This window comes from Malurus melanocephalus, unplaced genomic scaffold (genome assembly GCF_030028575.1).
Source record: "Malurus melanocephalus ecotype Western Australia unplaced genomic scaffold, MMel_1.1 scaffold_39, whole genome shotgun sequence".
Lineage (NCBI taxonomy): Eukaryota > Metazoa > Chordata > Aves > Passeriformes > Maluridae > Malurus > Malurus melanocephalus.
This window is the reverse complement of record NW_026623271.1, coordinates 1671485-1697001: the sequence shown is the minus strand read 5'-3', so window position 1 is coordinate 1697001 and position 25517 is coordinate 1671485. Positions and strand designations below refer to the sequence as shown.

The 25517-nt window shown below is 41.0% G+C and overlaps 2 protein-coding genes across 5 annotated transcripts in view; both read left to right on the top strand.

The window, feature by feature from the left end:
* RELN (reelin) overlaps positions 1–14371 on the top strand; it is a 270732-nt gene extending 256361 nt beyond the window's left edge. Inside the window, exons 58-64 of one of the 2 annotated variants that reach the window (XM_057364499.1) lie at positions 897–970; positions 1776–1937; positions 2269–2426; positions 3285–3504; positions 4500–4697; positions 5095–5193; positions 14242–14371. In XM_057364499.1, the coding sequence (XP_057220482.1) occupies positions 897–970; positions 1776–1937; positions 2269–2426; positions 3285–3504; positions 4500–4697; positions 5095–5193; positions 14242–14338 (1008 nt within the window). In that variant the 3' untranslated portion in view covers positions 14339–14371. Of the gene's footprint in view, positions 1–896; positions 971–1775; positions 1938–2268; positions 2427–3284; positions 3505–4499; positions 4698–5094; positions 5194–9885; positions 10480–14241 lie in introns of those variants that run through there. The other variant, XM_057364500.1, reaches the window with a different exon arrangement.
* A 7083-nt stretch (positions 14372–21454) lies between these two features.
* The window catches only part of SLC26A5 (solute carrier family 26 member 5), a 33057-nt gene continuing 28994 nt past the window's right edge, over positions 21455–25517 (top strand). Inside the window, exon 1 of one of the 3 annotated variants that reach the window (XM_057364497.1) lies at positions 21455–21561. The gene's annotated coding sequence lies outside the window, so the exon portion shown is untranslated. Of the gene's footprint in view, positions 21562–22218; positions 22307–25517 lie in introns of those variants that run through there. The other 2 variants (XM_057364494.1, XM_057364496.1) reach the window with 2 other exon arrangements.

Genomic DNA, 25517 nt, shown 5'->3' with positions numbered 1-25517 from the left:
ATTTTCCATCTTCCACTGATCAATATTTTCACCTTTTCTCAACATCACTGCCTATTTTATATTAACTGTCTAATATAATCCCTAAAGCACTGCTTCCCCTACTCAGCATGCCACCTTCAAAGAAATTATATGAAAGAGGAATCTCATAAATTTTTTAATACTGAATGTCAAAACCCAACCCAAAATGCTTATTTTACCCAGCTCGTAATCTTTTTCCTCTATTTGAAGGCCAAAGTTGTGATAACCCTTGAGGATTTAATAGTTCMTATTACTAAACTCTTATGGCTGAGTTTTTCCCTCCAGATTCTCTCCCCCTTTTTTCTTCACCACTCACAGCCAAGGTTTTATTTCTAAACTAAGAACTCAGCTCTAACATGGCTTCTGTTTGGTTTTGAAATTTAGTATCTTATTATCTAATCAAGAATGTACACTGGCTACTGTAACCTTTCTACTGTCATATGGAACAAATATGTCAAGTGTTTTAAATATTCAGAGTAATTCTGTTCCTAAGTTGGACTGATTTAAAGTTTATGTCCATATGTTTATCACTATGAATTTTAAATTTCATAGGTGCTTCACTTCAGGAAATGTGAAGGAACTGCCATACCTTTTTGTTTCAGAAAAAAAATGTTTGTTTAGATATTTAATTTGGACTTTAGAAATGAAATGTTAGGATTCTGGTAGGAAGTAACAGTAGCAAGGAAGTAAAATTCTTAAAGCAAAAGCAATATCTGAAGTACTGTCTTTTGTTTTCCTTTGATGGATTTTGCCCATGTTGTAAGTTGACAATCTCTTGTCACCCCATAAAGAAAAAAAAAGGAGAACATAACTTGATTATATATCACTTTAAATGTCTACCTGACTTGTTACAGCAGTTGATTTTATTTGTGCTATAGATCGTGGTTGGCTGCGAGGCAAATTCTTGTGGGGACCTTCACTCAGTGATGCTGGAGTATACAAAGGATGCCAGGTAAATGGCAACAGAGTACACAGACCTGAAAAAGAAATAGTATGACATTAAAAACCTAGAGAGCTTTTATTTATTAAAGCAATTACTTTCTTATTCATGTTGCAACAGAATCTGAACAAAGCTTGTGTGCAAGCACTGGGATTTGTCTACATAACTCCAATAAATTCTCTTTATAATTTATCCCAGATGTTGACAGATTCATAGCAKTGAGCTTGCAGTTACAGTCATGAGCATGTTCCTGTTAAAAATGTGCTCACAGGAAAACACATTYGCAGGACCAAGCTGTAATGAAGTGGGAGTTACCTAACTCCAAATTGGTCTTTAACTAGCAAACAATAACACTGTCTCATGCTGTAGAATAGCAGCATGTTATAATTTGTAAAAATGAGGGTATATTCTGTGCTCAAATGATTGTGGGTGAAAATGTAGCAAATTCTGTTGGGACTCTTCTGAACACTGTAAGAGAGAGGTGAAGGAGCAGCTTCCTAAATAAATCCTCCTGCCAGGCAGCCCAGAGCAGCTGCATGTACCTCACTGCTGAGAGTACCACCACCAAGGGTTCCACAGCACCTCAAACCTCATGCTGAAGCATCGTCCCTGGCTAAATCTGTGCTTCAGCCTCTCACCCCTTGTTTATTTGAGGGTCCAGAGTTTGGAAACTATTGCTGACAATCTCTTCTGTTTGTTTAGTAAGACAGGCAATGTCAAGACCCTTAAAAATTACCTGTTTTCCTTTCATTGTTTTTTCAGTTGTTCTAAAACCGTTTTTCTTTTTTTTCTTTTTTTTTTTTTTTGCTTCCTACAGGACAGACTCATGGCAACTCGTCCAGACACACTGCCTTCCTTCCTCATCTAATAGCATTGGCTGCTCCCCATTCCAATTCCATGAAGCTACCATCTATAACTCTGTCAACAGCTCCATGTGGAGAAGAATAACCATCCAGCTGCCTGACCATGTTTCATCCAGGTAGGCTACTGAAATTCAGCTCACTGTGGATCTGTAAAGTGACAGCTGTCTCGCTGGCAAGGTTTACCAGGAACAACTGGTGAATTTAAAATGATTCCTCATTGCAGGATTTAGATCTGATACATAACTAATGTTCTTCACRAAGCTTTTAGTAAACAGAAGTCAGTACTGCCAATGATACAGCAGGGTGGGTCTTTCCAGTTATTGAAGTCACAGCCCCCTCACGTGGCATTTTTGCTTACATTTGCTGCTGGTCTATTAGAATGTCACTGTACAGATGTGTTTAATTGCTAGACACCGTAACACAGTGTTTGGATTTTGATATTTGCAGTGCAACTCAGTTCAGGTGGATTCAGAAGGGAGAAGAACTGGAGAAGCAGAGCTGGGCAATCGATCACGTGTACATTGGGGAAGCRTGCCCAAAGCTCTGCAGTGGCCACGGGTATTGCACAACTGGAGCCATTTGCATCTGTGACGAAGGATACCAAGGTTCCATTTCTTCTGTTTCTCTCTTGTACATCTGCCACACTCTAATCTAGCTCAAAATTAAACAAAGAGACAAAGTGATGTATCATGTCCAAATTCATCACTGGAATGTCTGAGTAACAAATTCAAAATTAGTAATTTGTCAGAGCTGCAAATAACAGCTTTTCACTCTTCTTACTCCTTCTGTATTGAGTCAGCAGTGTCTCCTGTCTGGCGCTGCATTTTAAGTCCATCCAGCCTTTATTGAAGACAGAACTTGGCTACTTTACTTGGATTACCCGGAATTGGTTTCCACCCCTGTACTCCTTCCAAGGGTGCATCCCAGAGGWTGCACAAATGGGATCCAGATGCTGGTGGCTGGCATCTGTAAGGGACTCTGTGCCCCAACAGGACAGAATGTTCCACTCTAATCCCTCAGTGCAGCTAAGCCCATGTCTAATCGTACCTGAGTGCCCTTGGTAGCCTCTAAGTGCTTTGTGGGAGTGAAGCCAGTGTCTAATGTCTTCCAGGAGAGCCTTGTAACTTTRTAAGATCAGATCCCTTCCGAATTTTTAGACCTACTTGCCTTCAACCAGCAATTTGAGGTTTCTCTATTGGTGTCAATGCAAAACAGGAGAAACTGTGCTGCAGTTCTTGAAGTTATACTGCTGTAAAAAATAAGACTCACAGCCTCAATTGTGTAAAACTGACTGCTCTATATCAATGTGAACATTATTAGTAGATCAGTTGAAATATATTTAGGCTGTCCTCACACTGTATATTGAGCCACAACCTTGCATGGAATTACAATGACATGTAACTCAATCTTCTCACTTCTTTTCATTTTTTTTTTGTTTTACAACTTCACTGTGTCATTTTTAGGTGATGACTGCTCTGTTTTTAGCCATGATCTGCCAAGTTATATTAAAGATAATTTTGAATCTGAAAGAGTCACTGAAATAAACTGGGAAACCATTCAGGGGGGAGTGATAGGGAATGGATGTGGACAGCTGGCACCCTACGCCCATGGAGATTCACTCTATTTTAATGGATGTCAAGTAAGACAAGCTGTGACCAAGCCTCTGGATCTCACCCGAGCAAGGTAATAGCTTGAGCCTGAACAGCTCTTTTAACAATTCATGGGAAGGGAAACTCTTCACATGTATGTGCAGCCATGTGGGCCAGTGTTGRTGAGGATGGACTGACCTGGCTGTGCCATGCAGTTGGATGAGGTTGGCAGAAAACATCAGGGTTGGCAAAATSCTTTGTGACTTCRATTTGGGAGATGGAGAGTGAGGATGTCAGATGAAAAGGTCAGATGTTTTCATCATGCCCAACAGAGCACTGTCTGTGTAAGCCAGCACTGACAATGAAGCTGTTGGCAAAGACTGGACACCAGACTGCCTGGACCAGTGCCTGATCTGATAAGACAAATCCYATGTTTGTATGTGCCTCCACGATGGTTATGACTAAAGATGCTATTTAGTAATTACAGGCTCATTTTCCCATTTCAGTTGTCAAATAGAATTATGTTCACCTGGCAATGAACAGGAGCATCCTTTTCATCTACTGAGCCCCTTTGACCATGGAAAAACAAATGTAACCAGGCTGTGCTGGCTCTTAGCAGAGTGACAGCTTTCAGGACTGGTTTATATTTAGTTGTCCAAAGCAAGATTAGAAACAGGATGAATTGGCCAATGGGCCAGATATAAATCAGGCTCTTCTCTTCTTACTTGAACACACAGGTAGAATATGATATGTATTTTTAGGCAGTTTATTATAGTCAACCTTTATTTAACCTTTTTAAATTTTCATTTTCATGTTTGCATTTTTATCCACCTCAGTTTTATGCAGATATATTGCAAAATTGAATCTACTGCCTGCAACAACAACATGTTAYACATAGTAAACTATTATTTTGAAAGGGGAGCTGGGTTTTTTGCATGTTTTTTTGTATGTTTATTTTTCATGTTAAAGTAATGATTCTTGAAAATGCTCCAAGTTTTGATAAGGTAACTGCTATAAAMCTAGAAATGCTGTTGTCCCTGTTGGAATATTTTGCATGTTGAAAATACCTTTTCTCTCTGTGTTTTACAGCAAAATCATGTTTGTTTTGCAAATCGGAAGTATTTCACAAACAGACAGTTGCAATACCAATCTGAGTGATCCTAACACTGTAGACAAGGCAGTGCTCCTCCAATACAGTGTAAATAATGGAATTACATGGCAAGTAATTGCACAGCATCAGCCAAAGGACTTTATACAAGCCCAAAGAGTGTCTTATAATGTTCCCTTGTGAGTACCCAGTCACATTTCATTACCTCTGAGTGCACAAGTTACATTTCTGCTAAGTAATAATCTATCTTTGCATCACGGTTGAAGAAAAAATGTTGATGAGAGAGTAAACAAAGATGTCTTAAGGGGAAGGCTGATTAAGAAATTCTGGGCTAGTGTTTATCAATACACTTGAAAGAAAAACAGAAAGAATACTTGTTTTGAAGATAAGAGAAAAAATCCACCTTATCTGTGTGCATTTTTAACCATTAAGCATTTTACACATACAATGTGTTGGTGCTCAATGACATAGAAACAATTATTTGACTTTGCTCTCAGTTCCTATTTGGGGATGGACAGGGATGTGCAAAACACCAATAGTCTGCAGCTCTCACAGGTTCTTGTGCTTGTGTGGCAGGGAGGCACGAATGAAAGGAGTTTTACTGCGCTGGTGGCAGCCCCGTCACAACGGAACAGGTCATGATCAGTGGGCTTTGGACCACGTAGAAGTCGTCCTGTGAGTATCAGCTTCACCTCATCCCACCCCACCWCAGAAAGCACTGAAATTTCTCCAGCATGACATGAGTGTTGAGCTCAGTAAGAACCATKGTGGCTCAGGGAATCCTTTCTCAAAGGGAAATCTGTAAAATCCTGTCTTTCCTGATRCTCTGCCCTGACTGCAACAGTCAGTGGTTAAGATGGCCACAAAGTAAGTGGCACAGAAGGGGTGTATGTTGTGCCTCGTGGAAAAATGCAGGAGGGAAAGTGGGGCTTTATCACCTCCAAGTACTGCTGTGGTCCTGTAATGCAGCAATGACTGTTAAAAAACCATTTTGCTGGGACCTAAGAAAGGATATTCCTGTTCAAAGCTGTGCTGCCATGTAAGGCTGATTTATATCCTTTCAAAGATACAAAAGATTCCTCTGTATTGTTCATTGCACAAAATAATGTTGTTGTGCCTCTAAAAAATTTGTGTTAGCAACTAATGCCTTATTCATTTCCTTTTTTTAGTAAGAAGGATACTGTTCAGAAACAGGGTTCACTATATCAGGTTCCTATGGTCCGAGCTCTATATTCATCCCCTTGTCAAGATTTTACCAAGTCTGCACCCTCCTGATTCTCCCATTCTTGAGATGGGTTTCGCTGGCAGCTAACCCGTTTTTCCTGTGTTGCATCACGAAGAGATGACCTGCTTTTTCTCTAACAATTTAGTTCCAGTAGAAGTGAAATGCTAGTGGCTTCCCGGGCAGGAACTCATCGATGGCAGTGGTTGGCAGAGAGAGGCRAGCCTGCTCCATAGATAGGTTCAACCATTCTTTTTATTGAACAATTTCAAAACCAGCAATGAAGAAATTAGGTTTAGATAACCTCCAGACTGTGAGGTTTCTGAATTAGCAGAGACACTGCAAGTAATGTTTTATAACAGTAGCAAAGTGAATTGTCTGATTGCTAGTTAGCCCTGTTCTCCTTTCCACYGAGAAGCACCAGCTTGCATGGCACCCATATCAACCCCAAACCAAACTGGTCCCAGCACTGACTGTACACGCTCCACTGCTTTTACACACCTTGCTGGGCTCTGCTTCCATAACATTAACAGTGTCTAGGAAACCATGGAAAAGGGAACTGGTCATTCTAAAATATTCACATCTTTCTACTTTGCAATTAAAAATAAAATAAGCAGAACAAATAATGTAAGGAAAAAATAAAGCATAAGGTTACCCAGCAATACAAGCACTGAATTAGGAACCATAAGCAGGAATAGAACAGATCTTTAAAAAGTGATTCTGAGGTTGAAAATTCTCTGGCAATGAGATCTGCTAGACTGTGGACTAGACACCCAAGCTGAGGGGTAACAACCAGTCATGTGAGATATGTTATACTAGAATGGCCATAGAAAGTAATCACACCTTGCCTAGAGAAGGAACCAGATGGGCAGACGATGTCTCCTCCCTGCTTTTATTTTGGTCCTGTTAAAGAGCTTTAAGGCTCTTTGGAAAATTCCCCTAAATATCAGAATAGAGACAGAGGATTTCCACCCTGTTCAACTGACACCTGGTACAATCCACAGAGAAAAACACACCAAACTGCACTGATTTCTCCCTTACCAAGACCTGGGAAACACAGTGCAATGGCAGCTTATTTCCCAGAAACCAGATATGGAGTTCCAGTCCCTGCTAACTACAAAATACGAGACATGCTGCTCTTAGGAGAGGCAGAATTACATGCCATGGTKTATCTGGTTCATATGCTGGCATGTGCTGGCATTGACTCCTCTGTTTAGCTTAAATTCTATCTGCACATTTTAATTTATCAAAATTATTATGTAGGCCTCCTGAAATCTATTTGCAAGTAAACTGCAACTTCATTATCAATAAATACTCTTATCTGGGTTTTCCTATAGCTCTGCTGTTTCACTTGGCCATCTCACTTTACCCCCAGCACTTCATTTTCTTCACCTGTAAAATGATGAAGACACTCAGTCACCTCCATGGAGTGCTCCAGGTATCAGAAGGGAGCCTGTATCAGTATCTATTAGCACTTTCCCTAGATGTTCCTGCACACACCAGGGCTGCCAGAATTCACACTATGAGTTCTAGGGATAGGACTTAGCTTTCATTCTTAATATTCCTTCATTTTCCACTGAAGGGCACACAAGTCCTGCCTGCTCCCTTTCCCAGGCAGCTCTCCAGCAAGAGGTGAGGAGGCAGTGTCCTCTGGGTGCTCTGCCCTCCCACCATCATTGCCAGGGGAGAGCTCTGYGGGCAATAGCCACCCCAGGGCTCTCTGGCAGGGCTGCAGAAAGGCACAGCCTGAACTTAAACCATTCACCAGGATTCTGTAATTACCTCATCCCATTAATTCTATAGAAAGCCATTGGAGAGCTGGTATCTGGCTTATTATTATCTACCTGGCTTATTCATCCCAAAGCTGGGATACCTTAGGAAACATCTGTGTCTCCTAAATTGGAAGTAATTCCTGTTGGAATTTTGGCCTTGTCTCAGAAGGCCATGAACATCCCTAGATAWGAACCTGCTGATGGTCCACGCCCAATGCAGTCTGTGTTCAGTCCTCTTACAACYCAGCATTCCACCACCCACCTGGATGAGACCCCCTACACCTCTCCAGCACCATCACAGTTACACTCACTGGCCATGCTTTCGGTCCTAGATTTTCATGTTTGTGAYCATGTTGCTGCAGCAGGCAAGCCTCTAGCCTGTGAGGTGTTAGAGCAAGGAGCCAATCTACACTAGGAGGCGTGGTTTGGGACACAGATAAATTCCTGGCTTTCCACACATCTTGTCCTGTGGTTTTTTTTTTCCATCACCCTGTGGGCTGACAAAGGTTTGATTTTCCCAAATGCCCAAGGTTTTGGCTTGGCTGCCTGCACCCCCAGGTGCACACCCAGGTGCTGTGCCAGCTTTCCCTCAGCCCATGGGCAAGTGAGCTGCTCTCTCCTTGAGCAGACTGGATCTGAGCAGACAGGGCTGGAGTAAGAGGGSAAGCAGGGAAAGCACCTGCCAGCAGGGAGAGCCGATCTCTAGGGATGTAAACCAAATAAGGATTTTCTTGATTTTATTTCCCATCCAAAACAGGGRATGTCCCTGCTCCTCGCTGCAGTGCTCACTCCAGGGGCAAAATCTGTGAATACCCTACTCTTCTCAGCAACCCAAAGATTTGAAATTAGTTCTGTTACAGGCCTAGCTGTCAAGTCGTAGTGCAGATCCTGGTACAGCAGACACACAGCCAGGGTCATGACATTGTTCTGTCCCATTGATTTCTGAGTCAAGGACCCCCATCCTCTCACCAGCAAAGGTTTCTTCAGGATGCCATTTCTTTGATTTCTTTTTCTTCCGAGATAATTGCTGAGGGAAAAAATCAACAGGCAGATTAAATGTGCATACAAATTACCTGGCAGCGACTAAAAAGGGCCAAAGATGGATACTTTCATATGTTACTTAAAGTCATTCCACTTTTGAGTGAACTATTCTAATCACTCCTTAAAAAGCAGTATTTTTAAGATAGGGATGCAGCTGCAAATGATGCTTAATTTGAGTGCCTCTTTTAAACACCTGAAAGCAAATACCTGTGTTGACAATCTTGCAGTAACATCAGCTTAACAAGAGTTGAAGTCTGTCCTGTGATGGGGAGATGATACAAGTTGTTAATTTATCCAGTCCCTTTTAAAGCTAGTGCTGATTATTCCTCATTAGTGCAGCAGTTTTTTCTCTCCATTTATAAAGAAATTTAGTTTTTAGTGCAGTTTTTTCTCTCCATTTATAAAGAAAGCTTTGGGCACAACTCTCATGTGTTCCATGTGGCTCTTCTTAGGATAAAAATCTATTTTATTCCAGGCATAAGAAATAGTGTTTTTCTGTGCCTCTGTACTTCTGCCCTAAGAAGAGCCCATGTTCAACTCTGCATTTCATTTGCACATTGTTTTTCTCTGGAAGCACAGCTCTCAGCCTGTCCACTGCACACACACCTCACACTTCCTTGCATGTGCATTACAGAACTGYCATTTCTTTGTGTACAGGGCAGGCCCTTAGAGATTTCTAATTAACTTAATTCTGGTCAAAGGTACTGAGAAATTGAGGGTAGTTATAAGCTGAACACTAAGGGTCTGATATTGCTTTCTTTATTCCAAAACTTGTTATGTGATCTAAAGGAATTTACGTTGTGCAAGGAATGCAAGAAATATTATCCCCACCTACTATTTTATGGTTAGCTGATTGATAACAGAATGAATCCCTCCATAGCCATCACTCCATGCTCTTCATTGTAAAGATATTCTCACATTTTTGGCACAAATGATTCAGTGAGAACTTATGTTGCATTTGGTCAAAGAATGTTTATCCTTATTTTGGAACATTAAAATACAAATTATATATTTAAGATTTAACAAAAAGTACTCATGTGGAAAAGCATTTTCATGTGCTTMATKTATTTTTAGTAAAAAGTAATTATTTGAAAAATGCATATAAATTAAGCATCAACATATTTATAATAAAGAACATAAGGAGTTCAAATATTAGGTGAACTATCTGAATATTCACAACATTTATGCCAAATTTAATATGATGTGGTTTGTGCTTCTATGACATTTCTATTAAGTTTCTAAAAAGTGCATGCTGAATTTTATATAAAATAGAAGTTTAAAGATTGATTTGAAATCTGAGGAAATAATTTGTTCAATTTTTATTTTCAAAAGAGATGAAAAATCCTATATTGCCTCTAAACCTCATCAGGGTTTTATGACTAATCACAGTGCTGCATGCATTGAAAGGCATTTTCTAACTTGTGTTGTATTTCATTGTTTGCTGTCATTGGTTTTACACTAGAATAAGGTAAGTACTTTCCCTGAATCAGTATCAAATGTATATGTTTCTGTTACAGCTACAGCTCTTTCACAAAGATTTGTTAATGATGGGTTGGTGGAAAATAATTTGTGCTCTGAGATGTGCCACATAGTTCCTGAGGGTCCTGATCCTGCAGGACTCCCTCAGTGAGAGTTGGGGGAAGCTCAGCTTAGCAGAAATTGGTCAGCAGATTGTGCCAAGCTGCAGTCAGAATTTCCGTAAGGCTGTGGAGGGAAGGATTTCTTCTTGTGATAGGGGGCAGTGAGCCCTGCCAATGGAGGGCACTCAGTGTTGTATGGGCAGCCAACGGGCAATTGCCACTTTTTTCCACAATGAATGACCACAGAGGTGAAGCCACAGCCAGGCAGTGTATGTCAGTCAATCTGATGGTGGCATAGCCACATCTGTCCCTAAGACACACAACCACCAGTGTCCCCAGGTAGTTCTTTTGTTTCATGTAACCCAGCTGCTTTTGCTGTTGCAGTTAACAGATACCACTGACCTGGAGAGTTACTGAGCTCTGGGTTCAAGTGTTGATCCCACCGAAGCAAAGAATATTTGTCATTGATATGAGCCTCAGAACTTCAGTCAGAGCATGACTTTTTTCATTACAGTACCTGCCTAACAAAGCATTTGTAATTCAGCATCAAAATTTACTCCAAGCCTAGTTTTGAGGGACATACCTTTACTGTGTTGTAAGATTTTCTTCATGTTTAATTTTGTTTTCCAAATATTTTTGTCTCTATTTTGTTCCTGTTTTGTACCCTGTCAATTAAAAACACAGAAATAATGAATGACAGTATATACTGGGGATATGCACTGCATATTTTTCATTCCATTTGKCTATGTTCCATTTTGGTAAACTTTAAATTGCAGGCTTGTAGTTCAAATTGTGCTTTAGGAAACATGCAATAAACAGAGTGCTTTATTAAAGACTAAAGATCCAGAGAGACTCCTTCTCATAAATTGCTTTATGGTAAATATTTATTAAACATGCCCTAGACAGATTTGTCTTTGCTCTTCCCTATTGGCTCTATATTGCTTTCATCCAACTACCACAACTCCAGTGACTTCAATGGAAAATTTAGGGTTTCCTACATAAATTTAAACAGTATTATCTTYTATTTCTTTTTTAGTAGTGCACTCAAAAGTGTCAAACAGATTACACAGTAGTCCTTCCTGTTAATCTTTTTTTTTTGCTCTGTGCTCCATCAGTAATACACAGATAACTACTTTGGATTTGAACTTTTCTGACTGACTGATGGTTCAGTGAATGCACAGAAAAGGCAGAAGGCTAAGCAGGTGCTGACCAGTCCATTACACAYTTACAAAGGAGTATTCAAGTTGCCACCAATACTGGAACAAAAGTTCCTGCCACACCCTCCATCACAGAAGGAGGTCTATTCCTAAAATAGTTTGATGCTGCCCAGCATATTTTGGGTGTTCCAAGCAAGAAAACAACAGCAAAAGTATGGCAAAGTCTTTTATCAGTCAGTGAAAATAAAAATTAATATTACTACTAATAGTATTTAAAGGATTTTTGCATCCACCAAATGCAAGGAATGCGTAAGTACTCTTGCAGACTATATTATATAATTCTTCTTGTGATATTATAAAGCATTATTAGTCTCTCTTATATAGTGCTTGCCTCCTACCAATAAATAAAATTAAGTTAAAAAAAAATAGACCTATTCTGATATTGTGGTACAATATGAAACAATACTATAACATATAAGGTACACATATTTACCGATGGAAACAGTAGAAGTATTTCTACAGCAGAAAAGTTGGCRTGAAGTTTTTCTTGGCATCCAACTAGTACTTGGAAAGTCTCTCTCATGTCAGTGAGGACAAGTCTGAACTATGCTACTGCAAAGAAAAAAGAAATTACTTACTTCCTGCAAATTTAGATATCTCTTATTTTTCACACATTGCACGGCTAGGTGTTCAGTGTAAGACATAAATATCTGCTTTTTTTCTAACACCTTGATCATCTTCCTATGGAACAAAATTATATACATTAAAACATAAGTAAATCTCTTCTGCATTAGTAGGTAAGGACTCCTTTGTTTCTTTTTTCAATTCTTTCTATTCCTTTTTTTTTTCTTTGTTCATTGTTTTAAACATTGTCACCATGCCTTTAAGGCCAGATACAAAATGGTTGTTCATTTGAAGTGAAATAGCAACTAGGTGCACATAGCTGTGTTCAAAATTAGTGTCCAAAATTAGTCCTGAATATCTTTGCTGAGTTGTTGCTGAACATAAGCAGACCAAAGGCAGGATGGACATGGGCAAAGGTTCCTGGGCCAAGGACTGCAGCTCAGCATGTGCCCCATGTGTCTTGCCCTAGCCGAGGCTCTCACAGCCAAGCTCAGTCCTAAATCTAACCAGGTCCAGAAATGACAATTTTTTCAGCCAAACCATTTGTCAGGCTCTGTTTGGTTCCATGCACCCAGAGCAAAGCTGCTCAGAGYTGGGCTGTGCTTTCTCCCAGGCCCTGTATCTTGGCTGCAGAGCAACCTTCTCCCAGCACATAGGTGCTCCATCYTCACCTCATGGTTAGGGTGCTCTCCTGACAGGTGGCATGTAGCCCTGAAGATCCCGTGTCTTAGGAACCACCCCCTTCCCAGCAATGGGAATTAAAGGGAAGGCAAAATTGAGAACTTCTTCAAACTTCATGACCAAGGGTAGCCACAGTCAGGAGCAGGTTTGGGGTTGTCATTTCCCCCCTGCCYTTGTCAGTGAGACACCTGGCACTGGAGTGAGGGTGATGTTCCCCCGAGACAACTAAAGGATCAGAGTGCAAACTGATGTTCAGTGCTGCATTACACTCGAGCTACTGAGTGGGATTAAAGTTTAATAAACTCACSACTACCAATTTCTCACACAAAACTCTTACAAATCAGCAAAGACCTTTCCTTTTCACTTGAGTAAGTCAAGTGAAAGTCAGGACTAACCAGCCTTCAACATTAACCCCGCTCTCATTTGCCAAATGCCGTAGAGGTCTACCTTCCTGTGATAGTGCCAAAAGTTGTACCAAGTGAACATCTGTTTGCTTTCATTGTCATCAGGAGGTGGTCTTTATTTCATTTTTGTACATACACTCCAGTTTTTGGGGCAAAAAAAACCCCAAAAACTGAAAATTGCAAAGCCTTGGATAACTAGTCAGGAAGTTACTTGGATTTGCTTAGAGGTTTATAATTTAGATTTTTGACATGATAACTGTTATTCRGTTTAGTCAATTGTGTTGAAGATTAGATGTTGAAATGGTTATAATTTTGTTAGACTGTTTTAAAATTAGCGTACTACAGCAAAAACTGGTTTTGCTTCTGGAGAATCGTAGGTATTTTGCAAAGCATACAATTACTCCTTTTTCCTAGGGGCCACATTCACTAAAAATAAGCTCATGCACTAGAGAGGAAAGTATGACTTATTACACTGAGTATTCACTTCTTACTCACAGACAAAACTCACTAGTGAAAACTTTCCTTGAACCCACAAACAGGGTATTTGTTGACTGCAGATCTTCAAGGATCTACCCTCTCAGGGCTCCTTCTTCCCTCAATGGGAGAAATAGAAACCAACATTAGGTGGGATGAGCCTTGTCCTCCAGGTCAGTCTTCCAAATAAATGTGCCTTCTTAAATTAGGCAGATGGGCTCTCTTGCCTAGTCTCCTCCCAGACATAGTGATGTTTATTTCCCACACCATCCTTTCTTTTTGGAAGAGGGTGCATATGAGAGGGAAACATTAATCTGAATAGAAGTGTTGTATTTCACTTCCTATATGGTAAAAGTAGAAGATAATGGAAGTGGAGTAAAGCTTTTCTTCTGTTCTCAAGATAAAGCAGTTAATGACTGAAGACAGAAGGATAACTGGAGAACAAAACCCCCATAGAGAAATGTTATGAAGTGTGCATACATCTTTAGTGAATCTGGCCCTAGGTAGCACCAGTTTTCATTAGCTGAAAGCTCTTAACCTTTTCCTAAGGTAATGAATTGTAAATGAAAGCAAAGTGGGACAGATTCTCAATTGCCTTGTACCTTGCAGTTATACAAAGGGTGTGCTTCACACCAGTTTGCACAGACTTGAAAGGTCATGCAAGGACAAGGAAGAATCAGTCCCACTAGCTCACTGCTCCTAAAGAATTTACACTATATGTAAAAGAAACTGACATTCTTCTCTTCTTCCACCCTTTGGTTTCAACAGCACTCGCAAACAAAATTACATGATGAATTTTTCACGGCAACATGGGCTCAGGCATTTCTACAACAGAAGACGAAGGTCACTTAGACGATATCCATGAAGAAACGAKAAATTTATTTTTTTTTCTTCCCAACATGTGATGTGTTGCTTTCCATTCTTTAAATCTAGCACTGCATCTGATATCAGGACTTTTCTGCAACTGGCTTGATGAATAACTGAAAGCCTTTCTCAAGACAGAGTGTACACCACTTTTTCGCACTGTGAACTAATGAGAAGTGACTTATTTTCTCATAGGTAAATGTTTTAATGTTGATGTGTCTGTGAAAATTGTGATCTGTTGTAATATCAGTTACAGTGGCAGTATTGGAAGTAAGCAACTAATTCTGTTTAACAGGAAAAAACGTTTAAGCACAAAGACTTTTCAGATTTTATGTTTATAAAAACCTACATACTAAGTRCAGAATTTAACATTCTCTGTCACATAGGTATTTAAGTGCACTGTATTTCAGTTCTGTGTCATTTTATATTATTAAGTTATCATTGTTTGTCCTCTTTGTATTCTCTTCTACAACATGACACATTGGCACTGTATTTACTTGTTTTGTTGTTGTAATATTTTTTGCTGCTGATTTTTGGGCTATTTACCWTCTTACAAAATGTATTTAAAAATCATCAAAATACCTAATCCAGAAGATAATTGCAAAAGTAGTTGTAAAGGCGTTGATATCCTTCGGTCTTATTCTTTGATATGTCTGTTGGTTAGCATTGTTTTGTGGGTAAAAAAAGAATGCTTGACATTAAACTTTTTTCTACTACGGATTTGTGGATTAAGCCCCAAACAGAAATTCCCAATTCCCTGTCTAAATGTAGTCAGTTCTCTGAAACTGATTTACTTACAGTAACTGCCATATGGTGTCTGTAGTAATGAAGTGATTTGTAAACAGTGGACGTTTCATTGTGTTCTCTTTGGTGTTTGTTTCTATTGCGGGTCATGTTTGTATCTTCTGATAAAGTTGTATCTACACCAGCAACGTTATAATGCCCCTATAGCCCTGAACTGTCTATTATCATAAATAAAATGCTTCACTTTATGGTGAACCAAGCTAAAGATCCATGCTTCAATAAAGATAATGTCAACAAAGAATTCTGATGTTAGATTTTTCAAGCCATATGGGCTTTACATGAAATCATAAACCAAAATCTTCTACTAAATATTTAGATTCTAAAGCAAACATTAATGTTATTGTTCAGCATTTAGCACATCAGACTTAACAGCACTTTGCAAGTAACCAAGAGATCTCCTCAGCCCCACCTCGGGCATAAGACAGTCCTTGGAAGAGGTTCTGGCRCAATGAATGAAACTGGATCACAGACCAATACACACTCTTGACTTGCCTGCAAACCAAAAACTGTAAACCAGTGTTTCCAGTGTCCAATGTGGCACATAAGGAACCTGGTTCCTAACAGGTATTCTGTTYCAGCTGGTAATTCTTAGAATCATAGAAGCGTTAAGGTTCAAAAAGAGCTTTATAACATCAAGGCCAAGCATTAACCCAGCACTGCCAAGTCCACCACTGAGCCATGTCCCTAAGCACCACATCTTCATCCTTTAAATACCTCCAAGGATGGTGACTCAACCACTTMTCTCAGCCTGTGCCATGYCTGACAACCCTTTCAGTGAAGAAATTTTTCCTAATATCCAMTGTAAACCTCACCTGGTGCAGCTTGAAKCCATTTGCTCTTGTCCTATAGTTTGTTAMTTGGGAGAAGAGACCAATGCCCCCCTCATCAGAGCCTCCCTTCAGGCAGGTGTAGAGAGCAAGAAGGTYCTYCCTGARCTTCCTTTTCCTCAGGCTAAAYWGTCCCAGTTAGCTGAGCTTCTCCTAATCACAGATAAGTATCATATATATCTGTTATGCTCTTACATCATGCACATCTTCTGGCTCTACACCTGTCTGAACCAGAATGATGTTACAGATCCAAGTTCAGCTGAACATGTGTTTAATTTTTAGGTGTTTTTTTGAWCAGAGGTATCTGAGCAATGCAGAAAAAAAAGGAGGTCATTCAGTGACCAACTAGTCAACACCTTGGCTTGGTCAAAATTATGTGACAGACCTTTGGATGAACCTGGATACTTACTGTAACAGTCCAGCCTCCTGAAAACTCACTGTACTCTGCTGGAGAGCCAGTGTACACTGCGTACTTTCAACCCTTAAAACAAGATAAAGGTTTTATTCAAAGAAATAGCAGSAAGACAAAACATGGGTTATTAAAAACTATGACAGCTTCATGTTTGGGCAAGTGATTTTAAAATATTATAGTAAGAGTTTTGCCCATTGAACAAATAAAAATGCGAGATCTAAACACTCCTATTTTTAAAGATAATTTTATTTGCTCTAATATGTCAATAGAAGGGTGATAGTTCAATCTAAAATGGATGTTCATCTAATGAGCTGCCAGGGAATTAATGTATTTTAAAGACCTTAGATACAGTGAGGCCCTTTGCCTGACTTCTTTTAGGCAAGAGMTCAGAGTACTCAGAGAAACTGCTTTTCACAGTTGTATTTATTTCCCTTGAAGAATGTATGCAATCAGAGGAATCCCAGACTCACCAAAAACTCTGCACGGGCTTTTCTTTTCCTCACTGGAAGATCCCCAAGTGGTATTGTCATTTGCCCTTTCCAGATTCCAGGAAGTTCTTCCTTAGACTTTTTCCATTCCTACAACACCCCTCATAGCATACATACATGGTACACTCAGTAAATGTTTTTTTTTGTTTTTTTTTTTATTATTTTTCCTCCCATATGGCTGAAAGCAATGAGTCATCTGACATTAAACAGTTGTTAAAATAGCAAGGGTGGCACAACRGATAATCAATGGCAATAAAAATGCTATAAAATGTACTAATAAGCTTATCTACTGGTGTAAAACTTTGGCAGACCTAACTATGAAAATTGACTTTTAGTATGCCTTATAGTCTTCCTCATTTCTTCTATCAGCACATTAAGCCATGTTCCAGTAGAATTAGGAGAACATAAGAGAAATTTAACAAAAATAAGCTCTGACTGCTGTTTTCCTGAAATAACCAAAACCTTAAGTTCTCRTAATTTTGCCTAAATATTTTTCTCTTGAACTGGCTTCTTCCAAAGATGATAAGATAATCTTAATGGGAGGAAATGTGCAGAGCACCAATATTTTTGAAGGACCCAACCCAGCTTTGCACATACTTGACAATTTACAAAAAAGGGTAGCAATTAAATAACACAGAAAATACACTCAATGACAAGACATTGTCGAAGAGCAAGGTATCAGCACAAAAACTGGGTAAATACCAAACTAGACAATAAAATTACAGAAGTAGAATCAACAGCTAAAAGCAGTTTTGTTTTTTTTTTTTTAAAAAAAAGCCATTTTGCATTTCATCAATAGAAGTGTTTATGATAAAACACAGTAAATATAAATACGGCTGCCAGTGCTGGTAAAGTAGACAGCAGTTGTCTGCTGTTGAGCCCTTTACTTAAATGCAGATGTAAACAATTTGGAGAGATTGCAAAGTCATGCAGCAGGAACAAGACCCTTGAACCCATGAGCTTCCAAGTAGAGAGAGTTGTTTAGTCTAGAAAGGAAAACATTTGGAAAGAGACACACAACATTCATAAACATGGTTCTATGTTTTATTTACTTGCTAACCCTTCAGGGCAAATGTTTCTGGGTGGAAATGCTGCCACAGCATCACCRCATCATTTATCCATTAGTTCTCAATGGGGCTGGTTGTTATTGAAGCAGGAAGCCAGCRTGAGGCCCCAGATAAAGCCCACTCAGATCAGCTCTGTAGTGAAGGTTTAAGCAAACATGAGTCAACACTGGAGGAACAGGAACAAGCCAGCTGTAAAGGGGAGCCACCTTCACCCCRAGCTGGCAAGGGAGCCTTGGAACCAAGTGAGGTCAGCAAAAGGGCTTGCCTGGGTTAAGCATGGCCCTAAAGAGCTGCTTAGGGCTSTCAGCAATCCAGAGCAGCTGAGGCCATGCAACCACTTGCAGTGCATCTGTGAAGGAGCAGGCAGAGCATCCATTATCCACCAGTAGTGGATCTGTTAMTGGAAGAAAAGACCATGAGGTATGAGGATGCAAGCATTGTACAAGTGACACAGGGATGAATTGTCCCATGTCCTCCTCTGTTGCTGATGTTCTCTGACTGTTGCTTTTTCTTTGCCATGTTATTCCTGKTTCAGCTGAAGGGACTGAGCTGGCACTAAGCCTAAAGACTTAGGCCCTGTGTGGCTAATTACTACAAAGCCTGACGGGAAGAGTTTTAGCCAGCAAAGGCAAGGTGGGGCCAAGGAAAAATGCTGTTCCAGGGACAGAAGAATACTGTACTGGAGGATGATGATATATGCTGGGTTCATAGACTGAAACAAGTTTCTTAAGCTTCTTTAAAAAAACAAGAGATTGTGGTTGTGCTTTTGARCTCTGCTCCTCAGGGGAGATCTGTGCAAGATAGTGGCAAAGAAGCTTATTCAGAAGGCTCAGCTGTGTCCCTGACTGCATCTGGGCCAAAGGCAGAACTCTGGGAGGTTCTGTGTAGCCACAGATTTCAGGGCTYCTTCTGCATTAGGATGATATTGCTGATCCCATGAAGCTGCTCAGGTCCCTCTTTCCCTGCACACACATGCCAGCCTTTGGCTGATACCCCACAGCTCTGGGTCAGCTGGAAACAGCACGTGCAAAGCCATTCAACTGCTTTATACTCACAACTGGACACCCAGCTTAGCTGATTTAAAATCACACCCCTCTCAGGGGATATTTTAAATTATTTGGGTTCAGCCATTTTCAAGGAACTTCAGTGCAAAAAAGGAAAATGTCCTAATGTTTGGGCCTCTGCTAGAATAATTGTGTTATTATGGACAATAACAGAGTTTGACATGAGTTATGTGCCTGTATAGGATGTGGGCAGCAGCTAATTAAYAGCAGCACTTTGAGAACCAAGCCTACTGCTATGAAATCAGTGGGAAAATTCCTGTACATCAAATGAGTTTCACTTCATATGGAAATGTCCACCTCAGCTTTACTCATTCAGCTGGTTTGACCTGTCCTAGGMCATGTGTAAGATTACAATTATATACAGAGGTTGGTTTTCTGCCTTAGAAAGTTGTCTCATTCTTAGAAGATCTGTGAGTGTAGTCAGGGCATGGTGGGGGGTGAGCCAGTCAGCAGAGCCCATCTGACCCAGTTTGCAAATTTGGGGTGTTCCATATGAGAAGTGCATGCCAATGACCAGCTGGAAGTGCCAGAACTCTCCACTCTCCTGGCCCCTCGGCTACCTCCCTTGCCATACCCACCATGAGTGGCTGTTGGAGGAAGTTGAGAAATAACCAGCCTAACAGCTGGAGCTGCAGGCAGCTCAGGGCACTGGATGTGGCCTTCAGCAACACCTTGCAGCTTTCCCTGTGCTGCTGCAGAGCAGTGGCTCCTGCTGCTGCATCTCCTGTGAGCCTGCTGARCCCTCAGAGTTCACACTGAGCCCTCTGTCATCACACAGCTGGAGCRGCGTGTGTGCACCCTTAATTAATATTCCACAATTATCCTCCATAGGCATGTTTTTACACTCCTCAATTGTCTGTTCTGTATTGTTTATTCTCTATTAACTTTCCCTCCCTATTCTTGTTTTCACCAAAAATCCTCTTTTCATCTTGCTGCTACTGRGTTTAGCACTATATTAATCCCTGTCCTTCTCCCAGAGCTGAAGAACCGCAGCATCTTTTACCATTTTAGACAATGCTGGAAAGAAGCAATAAAAAGAATTATTAACCTGCGAGTGCATCATGCTAAAATGCACACAAGAAATTAAAACCAGCTTGTATTTAAATGCAACCATTGACACAATTAGTGTAACATAATCCTCAGGATTAGTGGAACACTCAAAATTCTTTATACCTGGGTGGATTTTCCTAGCAGGAATCTACTAATCTTTGTTTGAGGCTTTATCTTCTCCTTTCTCTTTGTACAGGGTGTATAAACAGGTATTTCTGTGGTATGTTACTGCAATGTATGTTTTACTGGCATTTCAGGATTTCACTACTAGGACATAACTTAATGAGTGAATTACAATTGCATTCTAACAAAGGCTACAGATTTCCAGGTTCAGGGGAAAAGGGAGGTTTTTTGATAAATAACTATGAATTAACAGAGATGTGTTTTCCAGAGTATTTCCACCTACCCAGTTCTGTATAACAATGGCATCCAACACAATTACACATGAAGTCKGATGTATGTGGCATTATCTATTGCTGAAATTTTTCAACAAAATGCCTTTTTGTTATAGCCTGTTTTGAATAGACAAACCTCATATTTGGAAGGCAACTTTAGAAATGTTTAGATCTTGATATTTATCGATCTGGCAATACTGAAATTTAAAGTGCTGCATTTCATCTTGAATTCTTTTAAATTTTATTTAAGTTACTCTTAAATTCTAACAAGGGCTACCATGTCAAGGAATCATTTTAACGTTTTCAAATAATACAGTCCTGTAGACACCAGTTTTACAATTTCTTTCCTGGTCTTAGTGTGTAAGAATTTCAAAGTTGGGACAAAATTTCTGCAAAATCTGTGTACAAACACAAATCTGGGAGATGGAAAAACATTTTTGTCTTGGGCGAGAGACAGCTACTATGATGGAAAACATGATAAACCAAGGACTAAAATATGAGATCTGTGAAAGTATTTCACTAYTCATTCCTGCATATTCACAATGAAATTGATACCTATGTATCCTTTGCGGCCTTAAAGAAAAAAACTATACCCAGACAGATATTTGAAACAAATTTTCACAGTTCGGGTCAGCAGAACAGGTTGCCCAGGCAGGTGGAGTCACCATCCCTGGAGGTGTTTAAGAGCCATCAGGACCTGGCGCTGGGCGATGTGCTTTAGGGGTTWCAGGGGCACTGCTGGGCTGACGGTTGGACTCGGTGGTGATGAAGGACCCTTCCAGCCCTGATCACTCCGTGATTCCATTGAYTCTGTGGCTCTCTCCGAGCGCCACCGGGGGTGGGGGAAGCCCAAACCCCGCGCAGGCCGCACTGGCGGGGGCGCGCACGCCCCGCGGCATCCTGGGACTCGTAGGCCGCGGCGGGGACGCGCCCGGCGGGGGCTGCGGGAGGGACTACGAGTCCCAGGAGCGCCCGCGGCCGCGGGGCGGGAGGGGGCAGGGCAGGAGGGGGCGGGGGCTGGCGGCCGCCCGCGCCCCTGTGCTCCTCACCTTGGAGCGAGCGGCGGCTGCGGCTGCCGGGATAGAGGTGCCGGGCTGCAGGCAGGCGGCGCCGGGAGGTGAGCGGAGCGCGGCTGGCCGGGCGGGCGTGAGCGCGGCGTGGCGGGGCCGGCGGCGGAGGAGCTCTCCCCTCTGAGGGGAGCGAGCTGAGCCTCGAGGAGCGTCGGTGGGGTCGGGCTGTCCCCGTGCCTGTGGCTCCGGCTCGGACACCTCGGGCCGGGGTGGCCTGGGGGTCTCGCTCCGTGCCGTCCCCGCTCCCCTCGCCCCGTGCCGGTGTCGGGGCCGGCGGAGCGGCCGGAGCCGGAGCCCCGCGTGCGGCGGGAGCGGTTCGAAGGCAGCGCCGTGCCGGGGCAGTCACCGCTCCGCTCCGCGCCCCTCGCACCCCTAAGGGGCTCCCGGGCAGCGGCGGCCCCCGCGCTGCTCGGCGCTGTAAAACACGCGGAGCACCCAAGGGGAAACCAGAGGGAGGGTGAGACATCAGTCATTTCCTCGTCTTGTGGCTGCACCACTCCGATTTTAAGCTGCGGGCTGTCAGTTTAGGTCGGGGCGACTCTCCCAAGAAGTCTTGTAATAACAAAAACTGCTTTGCACTGGATTACGTGCTTCAATCCAGAGACTTCTAAAATTTTCCAAAACCTCGATTAAACTATTCTCCCCCAAACCCTTCATGCCCTTCAAATTTTCAGGCAACGATGAAATTTTRCCTTTCCCTATGTCAGTGTTTTTTAACTTCACGAACTGTGGGGACATTTTGAACTCCTTACAAGGGATCAGTGAAAGCAACTAGAAAAGCTAGCCAGAAAAGTAAGTAGGCTTAAATTTGCTGTGCTCATGCCCGTGCTGCTGTTGCAAAACTTTTAATTGTCTGAACACTGAAATATGGTTGAAAGCTGTTCTCGGGGTGCTTCAAAATTTCAGAGGACCCAAGTGGCTGTTGCAACAGGCACTTAGGGATAGTCCAGTAGTAAGGAAAAGATAAAGCATCAGATTGCTGCCATTATTTCTGCTGATGAATCAGCAGAATATGCATTCATAATTCTTCATATCTATCACAGCATTGTACAGCATTGGTTTCGATGTGGGTGACTGACTTCAAGGGTCTGGGCAATAGAATGTTTTGGCTGAAGTTTTCACAAAGGAAGACTAAAATTTGCAAACGGACTTYTAAAATGTCTTTTACTAAATGTGAAGTAACAGGTATTTTGGGTTAACAGGTGTCTTGATTTATATTACAGAATTTCACAAGTCGGATGCTACTTTACTGACGCTGTAGAAATAGAAAAACTAATGTAATTAACTGTACTGTTTCAGAAGCAAGCACRTGCAGGTGGCTTACACTGAATTAACTCTGTGGGAATCACCTCTTGCCTTCCTCAAGAGACAATAATCACACTGAAACTCGTGGTTTCTGACAGTGCATAGTCTTCCTAAGAAACGATAGATGTTTCAGTTCTGCATTTAGCACCATTTCCGAACTGAAGTGTTTTGTTAATTGTCTTGCACTGTATTGTGAAACATCTCTGAAATGTAGCATGGAAAAGGTATAGGGAGAGAATGGAGTTTCACACATGCMGAACTGCTATTGGTAACTGATAAAGCATATTAATTTGCAATAGCATTTACTCCCTTGTATAGGCTTCAGGGTATTTAACACATCATTCTCATTCTAAAAGCTTCATTACATTTAAATTTATATTTATGGGGGGGAGTTGGGGCGGTATTGGATTATATTAAGAATCAGATTTCAGTGAAGGAAAGCTCTAAGTCCAATAAGAAAAAAGCCTGCTGCTGCATCCATGCTTGAGTTCTGATCACTAAACTGTGCTTTCTCTGCCTGAGTAATGTGTATAGAGCTGATGTGCTTTTTATTTGCTTGTACTGTACAAACTCTTTGTGCAGGGTAACAGTTTGCTTACAGGCTGACATAATTTKAAAAAGTGAAAATGATTGAGCATGAYCTAGGTGAAAGGCCTAAGAAATGGTGACTCTTTTTGGCCTCTGGCACAAACTGAGCTCTGTTTTCTAGRCTGAATACTTWCTAAAATGCTCTGTTTGATTCAGTYATGAGATCTTACAACTTGGRACACTGAACAGCCATTGCATCTTGCCTTTTGTTTGGAATTTCTAGTCCATTRCTGTGGTTCAAATCATATTTTTAGCTCACAGTTCTTCATGGGTATAGTAATCTGTTCCCAAAAATCCAAGGTTTTTAGAACTTAAATATTCCAAAACCACATGTGAAGTTGGTTATTATTTAAGTGATGCTAAAATCATGCAATACAGAGGCACAGATCTAGCATGTGCTATAACACTGTTGCTCTTCTGCCAATAACTTGAGAAAGAAGAACTGAACATACGTTTATCTGCTCTATTACAATAGTATGGGGAGACCAGCATTGTCTTAAACTACTCTTTATTTGAACTATAGCTGTAGCCTCAGTAAATGTAACYAGGACTTTTGTGCAGCCACTGAGTTGCCTGGAAAAGTGGAGTCCTCTGGACTCCTCTTTCTCTCTTGATCTCTGCCCAATGAACTGATGACTGCCATTTTTCCTTCTGTTTTATTGTTGATATATTTTTTTCTGTAAGATCTGATTTTCTAAAGCATGTGTTTTTTTCTATCTGATTGTTTTGTAACTTGTTACTTTTAGCACAAGAAAACCATGCTGAAACTAAAACTCTCAAGCTTTAATTGGCCTATTGATTTCCCAGTTATCTTTAATGAATTAAACACCATCCTTATTCTGATGTTTCTTTCCCAGATATGTTAGCCAGCAGAATGTTGTCTTGCTAGATCATATTTCATTATAGTCCTTCTTGATAATATTTCTTTATATTGCTACAAGATCTGCCATTACTATTGTTTTATAGCTAGTTATCTGTGCCTTTTTGCTCTTCAGAAGTATAAGCAGCAGCAAAGTGCAGGTCTTGTGTTATTTACCATGTGCCCAGGTAATGGGAAAGCTATAGACAAATGGACAGTGTCGAGCATTTCCATGGGTTTGACGATATGGCTGTAAATTTGTGCAGGCAGCTGAATGAGTTTTGCAAGTCAGTTGCATTGATAGGGTTTAGATTTTTATTTATGATTATAAGAGTACATATATGAATCACTGGCCTTTGCAAGAACTTGGACTACTCTTCTCAAAATGTCACATTAACTATTTTATTTTGTGCAGTAGCAAGCTAGGAAAACCTTCCATGTGGCAAGCAACAGTGTGATTGACTTCCTGGGAGGTTTTTTTTTATGATTAATCTGTGTTTTTACTGCCTGGGTAGAATCTTTTTTTTCTCCAGCCTTCACTGAAAACTTGCTGGTTTTGCCCAGGCAGTGGATCAAGTTTGAGTGCTCTGCTTTGAGTGTTGCATGCCATTTTGTATAATCAATTCTGTTTGTTTTTTTGTGGGTTACTGGGGAGGGTGTGGGTTAGGTAATTAATAGATTTTAATCTGTTAATTGAAAATCCAAGATTCTAACGCATGGACTGGGCTAGAGCAAAAATCAAATTGCTCCTTTTCATTTATTTTATGGAAATCAGGTTCTGAGGCAGGGGTGAGACTTGAGAACTCCTCAAAAAACCTCTCTTAACTAAGCTCATCCCATGTTGGGTGGGGCTTTGARCRACCTGGTCTAGGGGAAGGTGTCCCTACCTATGGCAGGGGGGTTAGAACAAGGTGGTCTCGAAGGTCCCTTCCACTATTCTATGATGCTAAGCTCAGGCAAATCTGWAGAGTCACATCAGGAACAGAGCTACAGATCTTTCACAGACACAGGCAACTGTAATATTTTCTCTAAATACAGAAGTTTTGCTGCTGCTGCCGTAACTTTATAGCATAACATGGTTCAGTTCCTTTCCCAGAGAAAGCTGTGCCTGAGTTCATTTACCACTTCARCATCTCCTGCATTGCTAGGATCCTGCCACAGCTTAACAGCTTTGACATAACATTGTTTTCTAAGCCCTCCCTATTTCTTTCTGTATCTACTGTCTCTGGTTCATTGCATTTTTCATTTCGT